Genomic DNA, 17,500 nt, shown 5'->3' with positions numbered 1-17,500 from the left:
TCCGTGCTCGATAAAAGATACTTAGAGCCAACCAGAGAAAACTATGGTAATTTTTTTATTTTATTTTTTTAAAAAAAGAAGAATTTGCCAAACAGGCCGTAAATCCCCATTATTTTCTGGTGTTGATTTCTCGCCTGTCTATTTAACTGCACAAAAGAGGGAAAAGGTTTATTCGCCTGTGAAATTAATTTGAGCTTTCCAAACAAATCAACGAAAATAAAGACAAGAGAATGGATTCGCAGAGTTTCAATATTCGGCCCCTGATAGAGATTTAGTTAACTTGAGGGTATCTCTTGTTGTCGAATCTGTTATGGAATCTTGCTTTCTATAATCTGCTGTAAATAGTTTTTATCAATACTCCATTGTATAGTTATCTACACCAACTGAACGGTTGTATAAATATAGTTTATTCTCATTCAATAAAATACAATTTTCTTTGATCAGTCAACAACAATTCTCATATGGTATCAGAGCATTAAAAGCTCTAATAGAGTTCTTTGTTTTCCTATCCAGTCTGTGCCGAACTTTTTCTTTTTACTCTTTGATATGGCTGACCAAACACCCATCTCCTCTGCTTCTTACTCTTCTATGGCTGATACTCAAAACTATGACTTTGCCAATCTGGTATTCATTAATGTTGCTACACAGGCAACAATTCGGCTCACTCCAGATAACTTCTTCACTTGGAAAGCACAGTGGGATGCTCTTCTTTATGGATACGCACTTACAGGTTATGTTGATGGTTCTTTACCTTGTCCTTCCCCATCCTCCAACCTGGCGTATTTATTTTGGACTCGGAAAGATCATCTTCTCTTTGGATCTCTCCTTGCTTCTCTGTCTCCTGACCTTGCATCAATGGTGCTTTCAGCTAAAACATCGCGTGAGTTATGGAGCAAGCTATGTCTCATCTATGCCAAGCCGTCTCGATCACGCATCATTAGACTTCGAGAAAAGCTTGTTCAACCACAAGGATCTTGCAGTATCACAACTTACATGTTTGAAATCAAAGCAGCAGCAGATGAGTTACCCTTGCTTGATGAACCGCTCAAAGATGAAGAGATAACAATTTATGTCCTCAAAGGCTTAAATCCTGATCTAAAAGGAATCTCTGCTGCCTTGAGATCAGGGGATACAGAGATCTCCTTTGAAGATCTCCATGAACGGTTGCTGGAATATGAAGCCAACATTCACAAGTCTGATATTCACACTCCTCATGATATCATCAGCATAGATCATCAGATGTACAGGGAAGCAGCTATTGGCCAAATTTCTGCATTTGAACAACATAAAGATCGTCTTCATCTTTTACTGACTCGAGGTAGGAATACAGTCCTCCATATCCATTTCAAAAACAGATTATCATTAGCTGAAAAACAAAAGTCTTGGTCAAAAATTCTATTTAAGATGTTTCCAGTAAATTGTGGAAACGATGGAAATGATTCTGAAACAAAGTCAGGCAACTTTGTGAAAAAGATCCTTGGCATGTGTCCAAGATTGTTGAAGCAACAAAACTTTATGGGAGAAACGCCGCTGCACGTAGCAGCAAAATATGGGGATGTTTTCGCCGTGGAACTACTTATTGGTCAATGTGTTGATCATCATGTAGACAGTGAAAGCGGTTTCTGTGGGGTCAGCAAGCAGATGTTGTTGAGGATGAAGAATAACGCCGGAGACACGGCGTTGCATGTATGGCTTGGGCTTAAGCTTCACAAATACAGTGCTCAGTGGTCGAAACATCGTGAAGTTGCAGAGATTTTGAGTGAAGAAGCCATTGAGGTCATGTATGATGGTAATGCAGTAGGCGAAACTCCTCTTTACCTAGCTGTCAAGGCAGGATTTTATTCTGTGGTAAAAAAAGGGTTGCACAACATGGATGCAAAAACAACTTCTACTTATTATGGTGGCTCCGATGGCAAAACTATTCTGCATGAGGCAGTAATTTCCAATTTTTTGGGTGTATATAAATATATATATATACACTTCAAGACTATTTATATATATGTTTAAGATTTAGTTTCATATGATTTTTAATTTCATATATTTAATTGTTGTAGGTATCAGCGTTATTCTGAAAAAGAGGAAAGAGTTATGCAGAGTAGCAGATGATGAAAAAGGTTGGGGTCCATTACATTATGCTGCAAACCGGGGAAACATAGATGCACTTGAAGTATTGTTAGAATATGATCCATTTGCAGCAGGTATCAAAGACAAAAATGGTCAGATACCACTTCAAGTAATAGCCGATCCCAAAATTTGTCGTTCATTTATAAGAGAAATTATGTCATGGTCTCCAGATTGTTGTGAATCATTATTGGTCGATGAAAATTTTTATCATGATGACCATGCTGCCACCGAGTTCGACAAGATCACAAAACAAGACCGTCGAATTATCAGAGCCTTTGATCTCAATTTTATGGAATTTGAAGGAGAAACCAAAAATGCTTTCAAGATTTGGACAAAGGTATGTATATTAGATGGTATATGTGCGACTAATATCACGACACGTTTTGCGTTTTACTTCCAAACTACAAAAACTTTATTTATTTATTACTATTAGTTTTTATCAATATTTATTTATTGTTATTATTATCTTTTATGAATTTAGTCCGGTAATAATGGAATTTTCTCTAATCAATACAAACAAACTAGTCAAACAAGCAAAAACAATATTTAAATTAAATAGAACATATTATAACTTCCAAAAAAAAAAAAGCTATGAGTTCTGTATGGTTGGCTTTATCAAACTAGTCAAAAGGACATGTACGATTCAACTAAACAGCAAAGAAAACAATAATTTAATGGGCAATGTGAGTAAGAATTTTGTAGTTCAAAGGATATTTAAATTGCAAAGCGAATCATTAATTTTTAGGGTGCCAAACCATATTAAATTATATTTGTACATATCAGGCCGGCTCAACCGATCTGGGGCTATCACAACAATAAAATGGCGAGTAATAAAAAACAATAAGTATTCAAAATTTGTCTTGTTTGGTTGCTTTGTTTTGTTTTATAAATTTTGACAAGAAAAATTGCTAGCTAAAATATTAAAATGATAGTTATTGTCACATTCCTAATTCATATAAAGATTGTAAGATAATAAAAAATGGAAGAATGTTTAGAAAAAAGAACAATTTTGATAGAATAAAATTAATGTGTATTTACAATATTTAAAATATGAAAAAATTAAATTAAAAAAATTAAAAGTTGACACTTGTTTTGAAAAGTTAGTTAGAGATAATTATTTATTTAAATATTTGATTGATTCAAACGTAGAAGTTAAAAAAATATTAATATGTCCCTACATTTCCAAAGAGATAAAAAACAATACTACTATATTTAACATAACAAATAAATTTTTTTATGTAAATAATACATATAATTAATAAGAAAAAAATTTTTTAGGTGGCCACCCTCTTTTCATCGTGGGGCCCTAGGCAGAAGCCTTATTTGTCGTACCCTTAAGGCGGAACTGGTGCATATATATATATATATATATATTCTTTAATTTCTCTATTTTACATTTCCATAACAAGTTCACTTTGGTGTCTTTCAAATAAAAAAGAGGGAAAAAAATAATAACAATAATAATAATAATAAAATAAGTTTCATTTTACTGGACATCTGTACTTGTATATATAATTTTGATCAAATATTGCAGGCGTTCAATGATCGTAAAAAGCCGGATAAGAAAAAGTCGTTGGACAAAGACTCAACTCTAGTGGTAGCTGCACTCATTGCTACTGTGACATTCGCAGCCGGTTTTACTATACCAGGTGGTTATTTGAGCGGCGGTGATAACCTGCCAAGCAACGCAGGCTCACAACCGGGCGCTGCTGGAAGTGCAGTTCTAAGCGAAAATGCAGCATTCAAGGCATTCCTTATATCGGATGCAATAGCCATGGCGCTTTCTAGTTGTGCTGTATTCATCCATATGTTCTTGGCACTCAAAAAAGATCGGACAAAGGACTCGTCATATTTCTTGCTCGCATTCAAGCTCATCATAGTGGCCATGGTAGTCATGGTGATTGCGTTTATGACAGGCATTTATGCGGCCTTAGGATCTTCTAATGCATTCGCCATTGCTTCTTGCGTGTTCATCAGCGTGTCTTTCTTGCTCTGCATTCTCAATCTCACTTTCGGATATTTCCCCGACAGGGCTCTCCGCATTTTATGGACCTTCCTCTATATCTTCGTGCGCCCCATCGTCCTAGCCATGGATTATACTGATGATTACAAAAATCGGAGAAGACGAGGCCAATTAGATAAGGTATGATTTTTTATTTGTGCTTTGAATAATATTCCTTTTTTTTTTTTTTTTGGGTAAAAAATAAATTGCTCTCTTAAACTATTGTTTATTTGCTCACTTTGCCCACAAAATTTTAAAAATCACCATATTGCCTTTTGAAGTATCATATATATATATATATATTATTTCTGTATCACTTTGGTCGATTAATAACGAACACCTCAGAACAATAAAATTGATTTTCAAAAAAAAAAAAAAAATCATTAAAAATAAAAATTGATTTTCAAAAAAAAAAAAAAGAAAAGAAAAATCATTAAAAATAAGTAATGAAAATTAAAACCAGAAACAGAAAAAAACTAAGCGGGCTGTCCTCGAGGAACTGTAAGTATTGCATTTTAGGTACATTAATTAGCTTGTTTTATTATGCTATTCTCACGCGTCATACCTGGTATATAAAGATTATTTCGTAATTTATTAATGATTATAATGATTATAATTATTATTATTTTTTGGGCTTTTTACACAATAAACTCTAATGTCTGTTGACTGTTGCAACTTTGTTAGTCTTTATTTCATTTTTCATACAATTTTTTTTTTTAAGTTTATCGAATTTTTTTGACAGATTATTTTCCATAAAATAACTGTAAAAGACTTATTTTTTGTTTTTTTTTTTTAATTTTTTTTTGGTAATATTGTGGTGGAGAATTTGAATTTAGATCTTAGAGGACGTATAGCTTTTACTATAGAAATATCCCCATAAAGATTACTCTCGAAGTAGCTTTGAATCTAGGAAATAGCTTCGTCGAAGCTTCTACAGAATATCCAACGGAATTTCTTCTAAAATATGGACATTCCTAAATATTCCTACATCTTGCACAAGACACAATAATATATATATCCATATCAAACACATCAACAACAACAATCACAACAATAAACATCCACATATATTATAATATTTACTATTTTCTTGATATGAGTATATTGAGAAAGCGCTTCCTAAAGCTAGTTGCTTGTGGTACTTTATTTGAGTAGCATTATAACCTCACTTTTTTATCGTATTGAAACATTTTCATTTAAGCAACATCATTTAGATTATTATCATTTCAAATTTCCAAGCATTTGCGGTATTTAAAATGCATATTGTTTTCGTCACAAGGTTTAATGTATATTCAATTGCTCACTGTTTTAATTAATAGAGCTACACTTTTGAATACATGTTCTCTATACATTGTGAACTTGATGTTGAATAGCTTCATTCGTTTTCCCATGTCGTAACTTTATTTTGTATATTACTTAATTTCAAAGTTTCCAAACATTAATAGATATCATAAACGTGAATTTCCTTAGTTTTTGAGGCTATGGTTTTTAAATAAAGTTTGAATTTTTTAACCTTTGATAGTTTACAAGTAAAAAGGTTGAATATTTTAACCTGAAGTTTAAGATTTCATTGATTTTAATCTCATCAAGACTCTTCAACAATGGATGTAGAAATACTTATAAGTTCTGAACCACTATAAAACTTATGTTTCGTGGTTGTATTTTATTTTCTCAGTTTATCTTGTTTACTTTACGTGTGAGTTCTTCAATTGAGAAGAAAATTGTTGCTGCAAGTTTAAAATAAGTTAATTTCCACTTGGAAACTCCACTCTTTCTTAAAATTATAATTGAATACCGCCAGCTTGGATAGTGCACATGAATATATAAAATATGGTCATATGTGCAAAGACAATTAATTAATGCTCATGTAGAGTGGAGATACTGGGATCTCATATGTGAACAAATTTTCTAGCATTATATATACATCAGTCAACTTAAGATGCTTATACTCAGCTTTTTCATTAAAAATTTCCTTCACAGAAACAAAAAAATGAATTCAAAAGGAGTTAATCGTTATAGATAGTTGGTTACTGAAAAAATAATGATGCCCCCTACATTGAGTTTTGGAAATTAAATGCCAACTTACGCATATAGTAAGAAAAATATTTGCTCGATAAATTGAAAATTCTAAGTTGAGCTTGTTTTGGGGTTACTTTGGGGATCCACTAGGCATGCTTCTTTTCCACAAGCCAAATAATTCAATTAATGAGCCAAGCTTAAAAAATTGACGGGCCAAATTGACTTTGGTCTTGTAAATAGGTACTTAGTTAATGCCATACATGAGCGTAACGCATTCCCTACACCTACACAACAATGATCACAGTACAGCAGACCATCAAAACTTATCCGACATTGTTATGGTACAACCCAGGCCAATAAAATTGGGAGAAATTAAGTCTTACTGCAGCAGAGGGTCCTATTAGCTCAGATCAGTCACTGTCCTAAATTTATTGAGCAAAACCAAAATTACGGCTCCACCTTTATTAGGAGGTTTACAATGAAGCAGAGTAGCTTCAGAAAAAAGAAAGAACTATCAACTTGGGCAGCCATAGATCACCTACAGAAGATATTAAGCTTCTTAAATAATTTGAAACTTTTGGCGAGTCTTACACAAATGCTATACAACCAATAAACCATATAATACCCCAGAAAATTAAAATCTTATCACTCTGATCTATGTTATGTAGAAGTTGCGACATGTGACAGTAAAATTGTTCTGAATTATGCAAATTTATATCCTCTGTTCTAAGCCTCAATCACATCTTGAATATGGCTTGTGCTACTTTGATATATAGATGTAAATCTATTCTCTCCCTTTAAATTCAAAGGAAAACAGATCATCTTGCAATCAGACTACTATCATCCAAACAAAGGAACATTACTAGTCGAATGTGGATACAAATCACTGATTTATTTTCCTCATGGTTACCTAGCAAATATGGATAGAAGATAGCAATTTATTTCACAAAAACCCTTTATAAATCTCCATAGTTCATTCTTATCAGTGCTTTTCAGATCAGTGTATTTTATTTTTTAACATTGGCGTAAAGATATTAGATTTTACAAATCAAATAATTCAATAACATGATCCTAGTATGCAATTAGATTTTTTAAACAATGTATTCTGATTCCGGCCGTAGAGGATGCAAAAACAATAACACCAAAGGTGAATAACAGAAGTGAAAATGAAAAGGAAAAGTCTAAGGTCGTCGAAAGCATATTAATCATAATAAAATAATTGGCATTCTCGAATAAAATAAGAAGAAAAAAAGAGAAAATGATGAATAAAATAAATTTGACATCAACTAATAAAAGAGATTTTTTTATTTTTTGGCTGGAACTATTGAAAGAGAACTTGTGGTGAGTAAAGGTCACCTTATTACAAGGAAATCAAGGTATTGGCTCCAAAGATATGTCAAATTGAACAACTCCATGTAACTTTATCTGACAGTGTTTTGTCAAGAACACTTGCCCCCACACCCAACTCTCCAACAGTTTTATAGAGGAAGGACCCGAAGGGTCGTTATCAATGACTCCACTTGACATTGCATTAAAAGAAACCGTGTGACTTCTCCTTCCTTTCCCATGCCATAGAGCCCCTCAATCAAACTAGCATAAGTAGACTTGTTGGGGAAACATCCCTTATCCAATATCTCCTTTAGAATTCTAATCCCCTCCTCTTCTTTACCAATAATACAAAATCCCTTAATTAGCATATTGTAGGTAAAAGCATTAGGAACACGACCATTTTCCACCATATTATCCCACAACCTACCTGCCTCACAAAACTGCCCCTTCTCGCACATTCCTGCAATTAGTTTGTTATAAGTTATGACACTTGGAATTGATCCCTTTTTGAACTGATCAAATAACTTTCTGGCTTCCCATGTCTTCCCTTGCTTACAAGGCCAATGTATGAGTGCACTTATAATTGCATTATCAAGGGTAGCATTCTTCTCTAAAAGTCTTTTTCATAGCTGACAAGCATCCTCCACCTTTTTGACCAGTTGGTACTTTCTTCTCCAGCTTTCGGTTTTGGTTTGATTTCATTAGTTGGATTGTTTCTCCAGGCACTTGAATTGAATCTCCCACTGCTGGAAACTCCTCCAAGCCGTGAGCCTACACCCCTCCTCTTGAATTGGTGCTCAAGCTTAATGGCTACATGCAACATCTCCTCCAACTCCAAGTATTATTGCAATTCAAGCTGGTTGGCAATGTCACAGTTCAAACGACCAAGAAATCTCGCCATTGTTGCCTCCCTATCCTCATTCATATTCAACCTCATCATGAGCATCTCCATCTCTTTGTAATAATCCTCCACAGACCTACTTCCTTGAGACAAAGATTGAAGCCTTTGATGCAGCAACCTATGGTAATGTGATGGCACAAACCGCTTTCTCATGGCTCCTTTCATTTGTCGCGATGTTGTGATCAAGTCATCACCAACTCTCCTCTGGGTGACTTGCTCATTTGTCCACCATTGGAGTGCATAATGGCCAAACTCCATTGCTGCCAACTTCACCTTCTTACCCTCCGAATAATTATGGCAGTCGAATATCATCTCCATCTTTTCTTCCCACTCCAAATATGCCTCGGGATCACTTTTTCCCATGAATGGTGGGGTGTTGATCTTGATATTGATAAGATTGTCATCTGTTTCTTCCCTCCTATACCTTCCACGGCCAGCTCTCTCTTGGACAGCAAAGGTTTCGTCCATGCCTTTCTCAAAGTCTCCACCGAAATTCTCCTCCTCAAATTCCTCTCTTGGTCTCTCACGGCCTCCTTATCCTCGACCTCGACCTTCATGGAATTCTTGCCTATTTCTTGTGTTCGGTATTCTTTGGGAGACTTCTAGCCTTCCCATCGTTTGATTCATGTGCTCAACTTGAGCACTCACCCACTGTAATTGTTCCAAAACAGCTTTCAATTCCATTTGCTCACCACTCCTGGTAGCTCGTGGATCACCATGAAATCCTACGGACTCCTCTTCATTAATTCTCAGTGGTGTGTCTCCTCTTCTTATTCTAGAATCTTCCATATTAGTAAAATACTGCAAAAATAGAATAAATCCTCACAATATTCACTCCCTCACTTGTTTCACTCAAACAAGGTCTCGACACTCGTGTTTGCACACTAGTTTCGGCTTTTACCCACTCTCTTGCCTTTTTCCACTCAATGAATTATCTCAAAGTTCTAATTAAAACACTCTCAACACAGCAATTAGATCACAAGTATGTTTTAATTAAACTTATCAACAAAACAGTAAGCAAAAATAAACAAATACCAAACGGAATAAGAATACCTACTTTCGGTTTTTCTAGGTAAAATAAAGCAAATTAATGAGAAAACTTTGGAATTTTGAAGAACTGGACCAGATGGTAATAGATTATGAGTTCAAGAATAAAATTCTAGAAAAAAAAAATTCAAATACGAACAAGAATCAAAGAGAACAAAAATATAGAAAAGTTGTTGGTTGTTGTTCTTTGTAATTCAAGTTTTTGTATCAAATCCTTTAACTAATTTTAATCCAAATAATTTAGCACTCAAACTCAATCATCCAGTAGCAAAAATAACTCTCCAGAAACTCCAAATATGGAATAAATAATCAACAAAGCAGCAGTTACAAAAAATTTCCAGCAACAAACTTCAAACACCAAGTTTCAACAAACCGACATATATATTTTTTATATTCAGCCTTCTTCTTTTTTTTTTTCTTTTCTTTTTTTTTTCCCACTCACTGAATATCAAAAAAACTGCAGTAGCAAGAATAAACAACAAATTTTCAATTCCAAATCCAAAAATTCACCAAACCCGTGACCTCCAAATAAACACAAATGTGCAGTTTTATTTTTTATTTTTAATTTTTTTATATATGTTGCCGCAAACCCTTCTTTTTTTTTTTTTGTTTGAATATACGAATGCAAATATTTAAGACTAAAACAGCAAATAAAAATCAACAAAAACCAAAATTCACAAGAACAATGATGAAAAACAACCAACAAACTAGGAAACAAAAATACGATAAAACTAGGAGACCTAATTCAACTAGGAATGAATTTTTTTTTTTTTTTTAAATGTAGGATGTGTATGGGATGGATGAAACCTTAACCTAATGCTAAAATTGCAGAATAACACAAAAACAAATAAAACAAATAAAGATAGATCAAACCTAAACAAAATTCGGCTCTGATACCAAATGATATGAACCTAGGACGACCTGCTCCTAAACCCGTATTATATTAGCCTGGATCTTAATTAAGTTCAAGTTCTAATGGAATTGACCTCAACCCCTAACCAAACTGTGGTTAAAAACCTTGGTATAATGTAGATGCCATAACAGGGGATGGAAAACCTATTGATAAGTTAAGCTAAAACAACCAATTCTCTAACGGTGTTTTAGGTGTTCTAAAAAAACAAAGAGATAATCAATCTCACCAGTATTTTCTCAATCAAGTCAAAGTTGTATTCTTATTGAAAAATAAGCTTTTAAATATGCTTTGAAGGAAACAAAGTAAACCCTAAAAACCATAGGAAAAATCGGCCACACAATGAAGAGTTCTAGCTTGACCAAATCTTTCCTTTTCCTAATCTAATTAATTAATTCCCTTATTTTCAATTAGGAATTAATTAATTTACAAACAAAATAATAAAATAAAAACTTTCCTAAACTTATTTGTCCAGCAAATAAATAAATACAAACCCAAAAAAAAAAAAAAATCAAACGCAAATTAGAAAACGAGTTGACTAGTTTGACAACTAAGCTGACTTATGTCTGATGTCCGAGCTAACTTATGTCTGCCTGATGTCCGAGCTAACTTATGCTTGTCCGAGCTAACTTATGTCTTCCTGATATCCAAACTAAGTTATGTCTGATATCCGAAGTCCGAGGTCAAATGTTCGAGGCATGGGTGTCCGATATAAAATGTCCGATGTATGGGTGTTCGATATAAAATGTCCGATGTATCAGTCTCCACCACTTGGATGCTTAAAACAAGTCTTTTATTTTCAGGTATGGACAAGCCCTTTTGAGAATGAATTACTTTCTAGATAAAGGCAGCAATGTTATCCTTAAACCTCTTAGCTTGAGCCCTAGTGATCGATCCAGTCTTCATCCGTATCAGATCAGTACCCCAGTGAATTGTCGGTTGTGCGAGCTCGGGTGGATTCACATCAACTTTCCTCAATTCTTAACGGATTGTGAGAATCGAAGGCCTAAAATCCGAGAACTTTCGGACGAGATTCCGGCCACCATGGGTCCAACCTTCGGGAAGTAAATCCATATTCGTAATCCTCGCTTCACAAGCATCAATTCGGTATATCATTTGTAAATTTTTGTTGTCGTTTGTGTTTGCTCCCCCAGATACAGGGTATTATTTATCCGAATAAAATATTAATTTATTTAATCCTGTATAATATTGTTATTCTAGGAGCACGTATGAGTCGTAGAATTGATGCTATGTAGGATCTTGGTTGGATTGCATGCTCGAGATGAATGACCCACCTTTAAAACTATTTTGGGGTGATTAATTATGATTATTTTATGTTAATCTAATATTTAGAAAATATGCTCATGTGGTGGAATTTATTTATAACTGTGGTAAATTGTATTATCAATTTCGGTGATTTCTTTTATATCTATATATATATGCTTATTGATGCTAAATGAAAGTTTGGTTTATTAAGAAATTCTTGATTATTATTATTGTGATTAATTGAATTTATTACGCATGAACAAGGTGTTTTCATTTAATTAATTGTATTTGGATTTTAATATTATTTTTGGGCATGATTCGATTTTAAATATTTCAAGAAAAATATTGGTTTAAGTTTGGTGCTTTCAAATTATATAATTATGCCCTTGAAATATTATTTGATTGATTTTATGATTTGGGAAAAGTTATTTGTATATAATTATTGATGGATTTATGCTGGAGATATTAAAGAAAAAAATGTAGGATTGTGAATTTGAAAAATGGTATAATTCCCACGGTGAATTTTGGAAAAATTGAATATTTTAATAATAAACTTGGTTATTTGTTTTAGACGCACTCATACAGTACTTGTATTCTTTACTATATATGTGGATGAGTACGCAAGTTGTAATGTCTCCCATGAGTTGTCATCGGACCGAGGGCAGGCAAGTTCTATATGGTGCACATAAGCCGCTTCCCTCCATGGCCGGGATGACGGTTTAAGCAGTGGCGCTGTCGGGACACTGAAGCAACCGTATGCAAGTTTCTCTCTTTAACCCCCCGCCGGATGGTGATCGGGACGCTGGGTATCGTAGGGCATCACTGGTATATAGTGTGGTGCGTCAAGTATTATTTTTCAAATATAAATTTTAATTCCCAAAGTTTTAAAGTTGTATTTAAATTAAATGTATTTAATTTGTTTTATCACCTATTTCCAATTAGTATTTTCAAAAATATATTTATTCATATTTTATGTCACTTATTTTAAAACAATGTTTTTAAAATGCATCTTGCCATATTTTTATTAGATAGATTGATTGAATATTTCAAAATGAATTTTATAATATTTTTTACCACTTATTTTACATGATTGTTTGTAATTATTTAAATTATATTTTTGATACTGTTTATTTTGATTTATTAAATCAAATTTTATGAATTATATATTGAATTTCACTTTTATGTTATATTTCTTTAATGCAAGTATTTTAAATTATTTTATTGTATTTTATTCGTATTTAGATTATTTAATGATTTATTAAATTAATTATTTCTTGATTTTTTGGGGCATAAAAGATTGGGTTTTGCGAAAATGTTTTAAAAGAGAAACCTTTCAAATGGAGTAAATGGTGAGGTTTTGAGAGAAAATATTATTTTCAGTTAATTATTATTTATTTACTTGTTTATTCTTAATTAATCAAGTGTACTATGATTATCGTTACTATTATAATTGTATACTAGATCGGGTGACTCACTGAGATTATTAGTATCTCATATTTTTTTAACTCTGTTCCCTTAGGTACAAAGGTTGGTAAATGTTCGTTCGGAGTGAGTTTGACCTTTGTTGCTGTCGTATTTCGAGGAGTTCTTTTTTTTTTTTCATTTATTTCTATTGTAATATTTCTTTCCATCCTTTGTTGTATAACTTTCATACTTAATAGTACCCTATGATGTTTTGTATACTGTATTGGATATATTTTATTAAATAATGCATTAGTTCCCTATTTAATTTATGGAAGTGCTGATTATTGTGGAATTAAATTGTAGTAAGGTGGAGGAATAAGGTGGTATATATAGAAGTGTGTTTTCAGTGCAGGGAATTGTGGTAAGTCCAACTCTTAGGGGAGGTTCTACCGGATTTTCCATTGGAGGGTCCAGTAGGATTTTCCTGGGATCAAGGCTTGTCTAGGGTTCTGATGAAAGATCTTAGATGGGTCTTGACAATACCACATGTTATGTTCTTTGCCAATCCCATGAGTGCACAGTGGCACCCACGAGAGGCATTTTAATTGGGTGAGAAGAGGGAGAAAGGAGAGGGAAAGAGAAAGAGAAAAGAGAGAAGAAGGAGAAAGAAAGAGAACAGGCGTCGTTGCCTATCCTCTGGCCACCTTCCATTGACACACACTAGACCACCACCACCACCAATTCATTTTCAGCCGACCATCGAAGCCTAGATCGATTGATTTTACGGCGACATATCGTTTTCCTTTTTTGGCAGATTTCTCCCAAACCAGCCACCCATTTTTGACACCGTGGGTTCCATTGAGACACCCATCCTCCGATCTACCTTTTCACCAAAAATCGTAGCTAGTGGCCACCGAACGCGCCATCGACGGTGACGGTTTTCAGTAACCACGGTGACTCATCGAGAAACTTGGTTCCAGTGCGTTCTCGTGATCCTACCTATCCTTTGCCACTGATTTGAGCCCCCTAAATCCATTTCCAAGGTCCTTTTTCATCAACTCTCGATGGATTATGACATTGGGGGACATTAAACCTGAAACCTTTCTGGTAAGATTCCAGCCACCACAGGTCCAATCTTTGGAAGGAGCATGTGTGAGTGGTGGGATCGATCTCGTTGAGGATCTTGATTGATACACGTCCCACCTTCAAATTTATTTTTGAGTGCTAAATTATATATATATATATATATATTAATATATATATATTTTATGATAATTGAATTTTTAGGAAATATGATAATTGTGTTTAATATTTAAGAGAATTTCATCCAAATTTATATTGTCAAATTATGATGAATTTATATATAGGTTGCTGCCAAATGTTATTTTGAGGTTTTAAAGAAATTATTGTTTTAAGTTATGTTAAATTATTTGTTAAATTATTTTAGAAATTATGATGCATAATAAATGTGTTTATATGATTTTAAGAATATATGAATTTTATGACGTTTTAGTATTATTTTTGGCATAGATTGATTTTACGGATTTGAAAGAAAATATTCATTTAAATTTATTATGAATTGACATAATAGTGGAAATTATTTTAAAGTATTGATGAATTGTGAAATTTAATAATGTATGAATTTTACGTGATTTTAAGGACATGTTAACTTAAATTGATTTTAAGGATTTGAGAAAAATATTGTTTTAAATTATTATGCTTGAAAATTATATTTATGCATTTAAATGTTTATGGATCTAGTTTTATGATATTGAAAAATTGGTATATTTATACTAATGAATTTAAATTGATAGATTTGAAATTTATGGATTTACGTTGATGGATTTTAAGTGATGGGATTATGATGATGGTTTAAAGGAAATGTGGATTATATGGATTTGAAAAGAGATATTTAATTTAGTGGTATTTATGAGATTTTGAGATTTGGAAAGACGTATGATTTTACTGGTTTTAGATACACCATACAGTACTGGTGTTCTGTACTATATATGTGGATATGACTAGCGCGCAAGTGTATAGGGTGTCCCGTGGAATATTGTGGACTTGAGAGTTGACAGGTATAATGCATGGTGAGCGTCAGCCGCCCTCCATAACCCGGATGACTGTTGATAGCAGCGGCACTGTGGGACACCATGCGACCGTATGCCGGTTTCTCTCTTTAACCTCCTTGTTAGACGATGCTCAGGACACTGGGTACCATCGGGTGCCATTGGTTTATAGTTTGGTGGATCAAGTGGTTTTCTCGATACGATTTCCAAAATAATAATGTTTCAAAAATTGTATTGAAGTTTTAAATGTACTTAATTGTGTTTTTATTATTTATTAGAAAGTTATGATTTAAAATGCATTTTAACATGTTTTTATAATTTTATGTTTGGTGAATTAAAATGGATTTTATTAGTATTTTTACCATTCACTTCAAATTAATGTTTAAAATTTTTTTTACCTTTAAAATGTGTTTAATTGCGTTTTATCATTATTTCAATTAATGCTTTAAATTGTATTTTATCATATTTTATCATTTATTTTAAATTGATGTATACAATGCGTTTTATCATGATTTTAATATTTATTTTAAATTAGTGTTTTAGAATTTCATTTTACGATGTTGGTATTATTTATTTAAATTTGAGATTTTAAGATGAATTTTATTATATTCTAATACTAGCTTAGGTCTACTCGCACTTAAACCCGTATTATATTAGCCTGAATCTCAATTAAGTTCAAGTTCTTATGGAAAAATCTTAATCCCTAACCAACCTATGATTAGAAATATTGGTATAATGAAGACGCCACAATAGGTGATGGGTATCCTATTGATAAGTCAAAACTAAAACACTCACTTTCTAATGGTATTTTAGGTGTTCAAAAAGAATAAAGAGAATTTTATCTCACAATTAATTTTTTGAATATTATTAAAGGTTGATTTCTCATTGAAAATAAGCCCTTAAATAGGACAAAGTCATAAAGCAATCAACCCTAAAAATCTAAGACAAAGCCGACCAAAGAGATTAGGAAACAAGCTTGGCCAATTCTTTCACTACTTTCCTAAACTAAATTGTATTAAGTAATTTCTTTATTTTGATTTAGGAATTAATTAATTTACAATGAAAATAATAAAATAATAACTTTCCTAAGTTGATTTTTCCAGCAAATAAATAATAGAAATCAAATAAAAGAATAATTTTCTAAAACAAAAAGTCAAAATCAAATTAGGAAACTAGTTGACTAGTTTGACCACTAAGCTAACTTTGATCGAATCCCAGCTTATAAAGGCTCCAAATCAGCTCCCATATGCCATGTGGGATGAAAAATATAATTAATAATAATTCCCACACGTTTCCTCTTCATTGGACTAAGTCAAACTGGCTTCAACAAAAAGAAAAGTCAAAGTCAGCGGCTAAACAGCACATTTTCGGTCAAATTAAGGTGTTGTTCGTACAAGCTGGTTTTAGGTGCTTTTGATTTTACCTTGATATGATTCCATGGCCTCTTGGTGATGTCCATTGAATCCATGAAGTGTTGGATCCATTCGTTGCTACCCGGAGTCCATATATGCATTAAAACAGCTACTTGGGCCTATATCGGCTTCCACCACTTAAATGCTTAAAACATGCTTTGTATCTTCGGATATTAACAAGCCCTTTTGAGAACTGATTACTCCCTATATAAAAGCAGGCAGGTTGTCTTTAAATCTCTTGGCTTAAGCCCTAGTGATTGTCCCAGTCTTCATCCGTATCAGGTCAGCACCCCAACGGGTAGTTGGTTGTGTGGATACAGACGAATTCTCATCATATTCTATTATCTATTTTAAATTGAGGATTTAAATTAATTAAAATAATTCTTTGATTATTTCATTAATTTAATTAACAAATTGTACAAATTATATATTGAGTTTAATTTTGTTTTATGCAAAATTTCTCTACTACAAGTTTATTTATGATTTTATTTTATTTTTTTGATATTTTATTATAAATTCAATTATTTGTTATTAAATTATTCTCTAGGTCATATTATAAATTCTAAATTATTTGTACATTATTTGTTATTTACTTCATTGATTTTTGGGGTATACAAATATTGGCTTTTGTGAAACTATTTTAAAAAGAAGAACCTTTCCAATTGAGTGAATTGTGAGGTTTTGAGGGAAAACATTGTTTTCAACTAATTATTATTTATTTCTTATTAATTAATCAAGTGTATAATAATAATAATTATTATTATTATTACTAATGTATAGTAGACTGGGTCACTTACTGAGATGATTAGTATATCATAGTTTTTTTAAAATTTGTTCTCCTGGGTCTTGTTGCCGATTCCAGATAGTTTCCTTTCTTCTCGTATCATCTTGTATTATCTCTTTCCTTCCATCTGTATTTGTATTACACTTCGTACTGTTTGTAGTACTTAATGCTTTGTATACTACAATGGAAATTTATTTATTTATTTAATATTGCACTGGTTCTCTGTTTATTAT

The 17,500-nt window shown here is 32.7% G+C and overlaps 1 protein-coding gene across 1 annotated transcript; it reads left to right on the top strand.

The window, feature by feature from the left end:
• The first annotated feature begins 384 nt into the window (after window positions 1–384).
• LOC132803216 (uncharacterized) lies at window positions 385–4,097 on the top strand. The gene is made up of 2 exons (XM_060815548.1): window positions 385–2,461; window positions 3,659–4,097. Exon 1 carries the CDS (start codon window positions 547–549, stop codon window positions 2,005–2,007), a length of 1,461 nt encoding a protein of 486 aa, XP_060671531.1. The 5' UTR covers window positions 385–546; the 3' UTR covers window positions 2,008–2,461; window positions 3,659–4,097.
• The last annotated feature ends 13,403 nt before the right edge of the window (window positions 4,098–17,500 follow it).

Source organism: Ziziphus jujuba, chromosome 3 (assembly GCF_031755915.1).
Source record: "Ziziphus jujuba cultivar Dongzao chromosome 3, ASM3175591v1".
NCBI classification, from domain to species: domain Eukaryota; kingdom Viridiplantae; phylum Streptophyta; class Magnoliopsida; order Rosales; family Rhamnaceae; genus Ziziphus; species Ziziphus jujuba.
The sequence above is the reverse complement of the archived record's forward strand: the minus strand, read 5'-3'. Positions and strand labels throughout refer to the sequence as shown.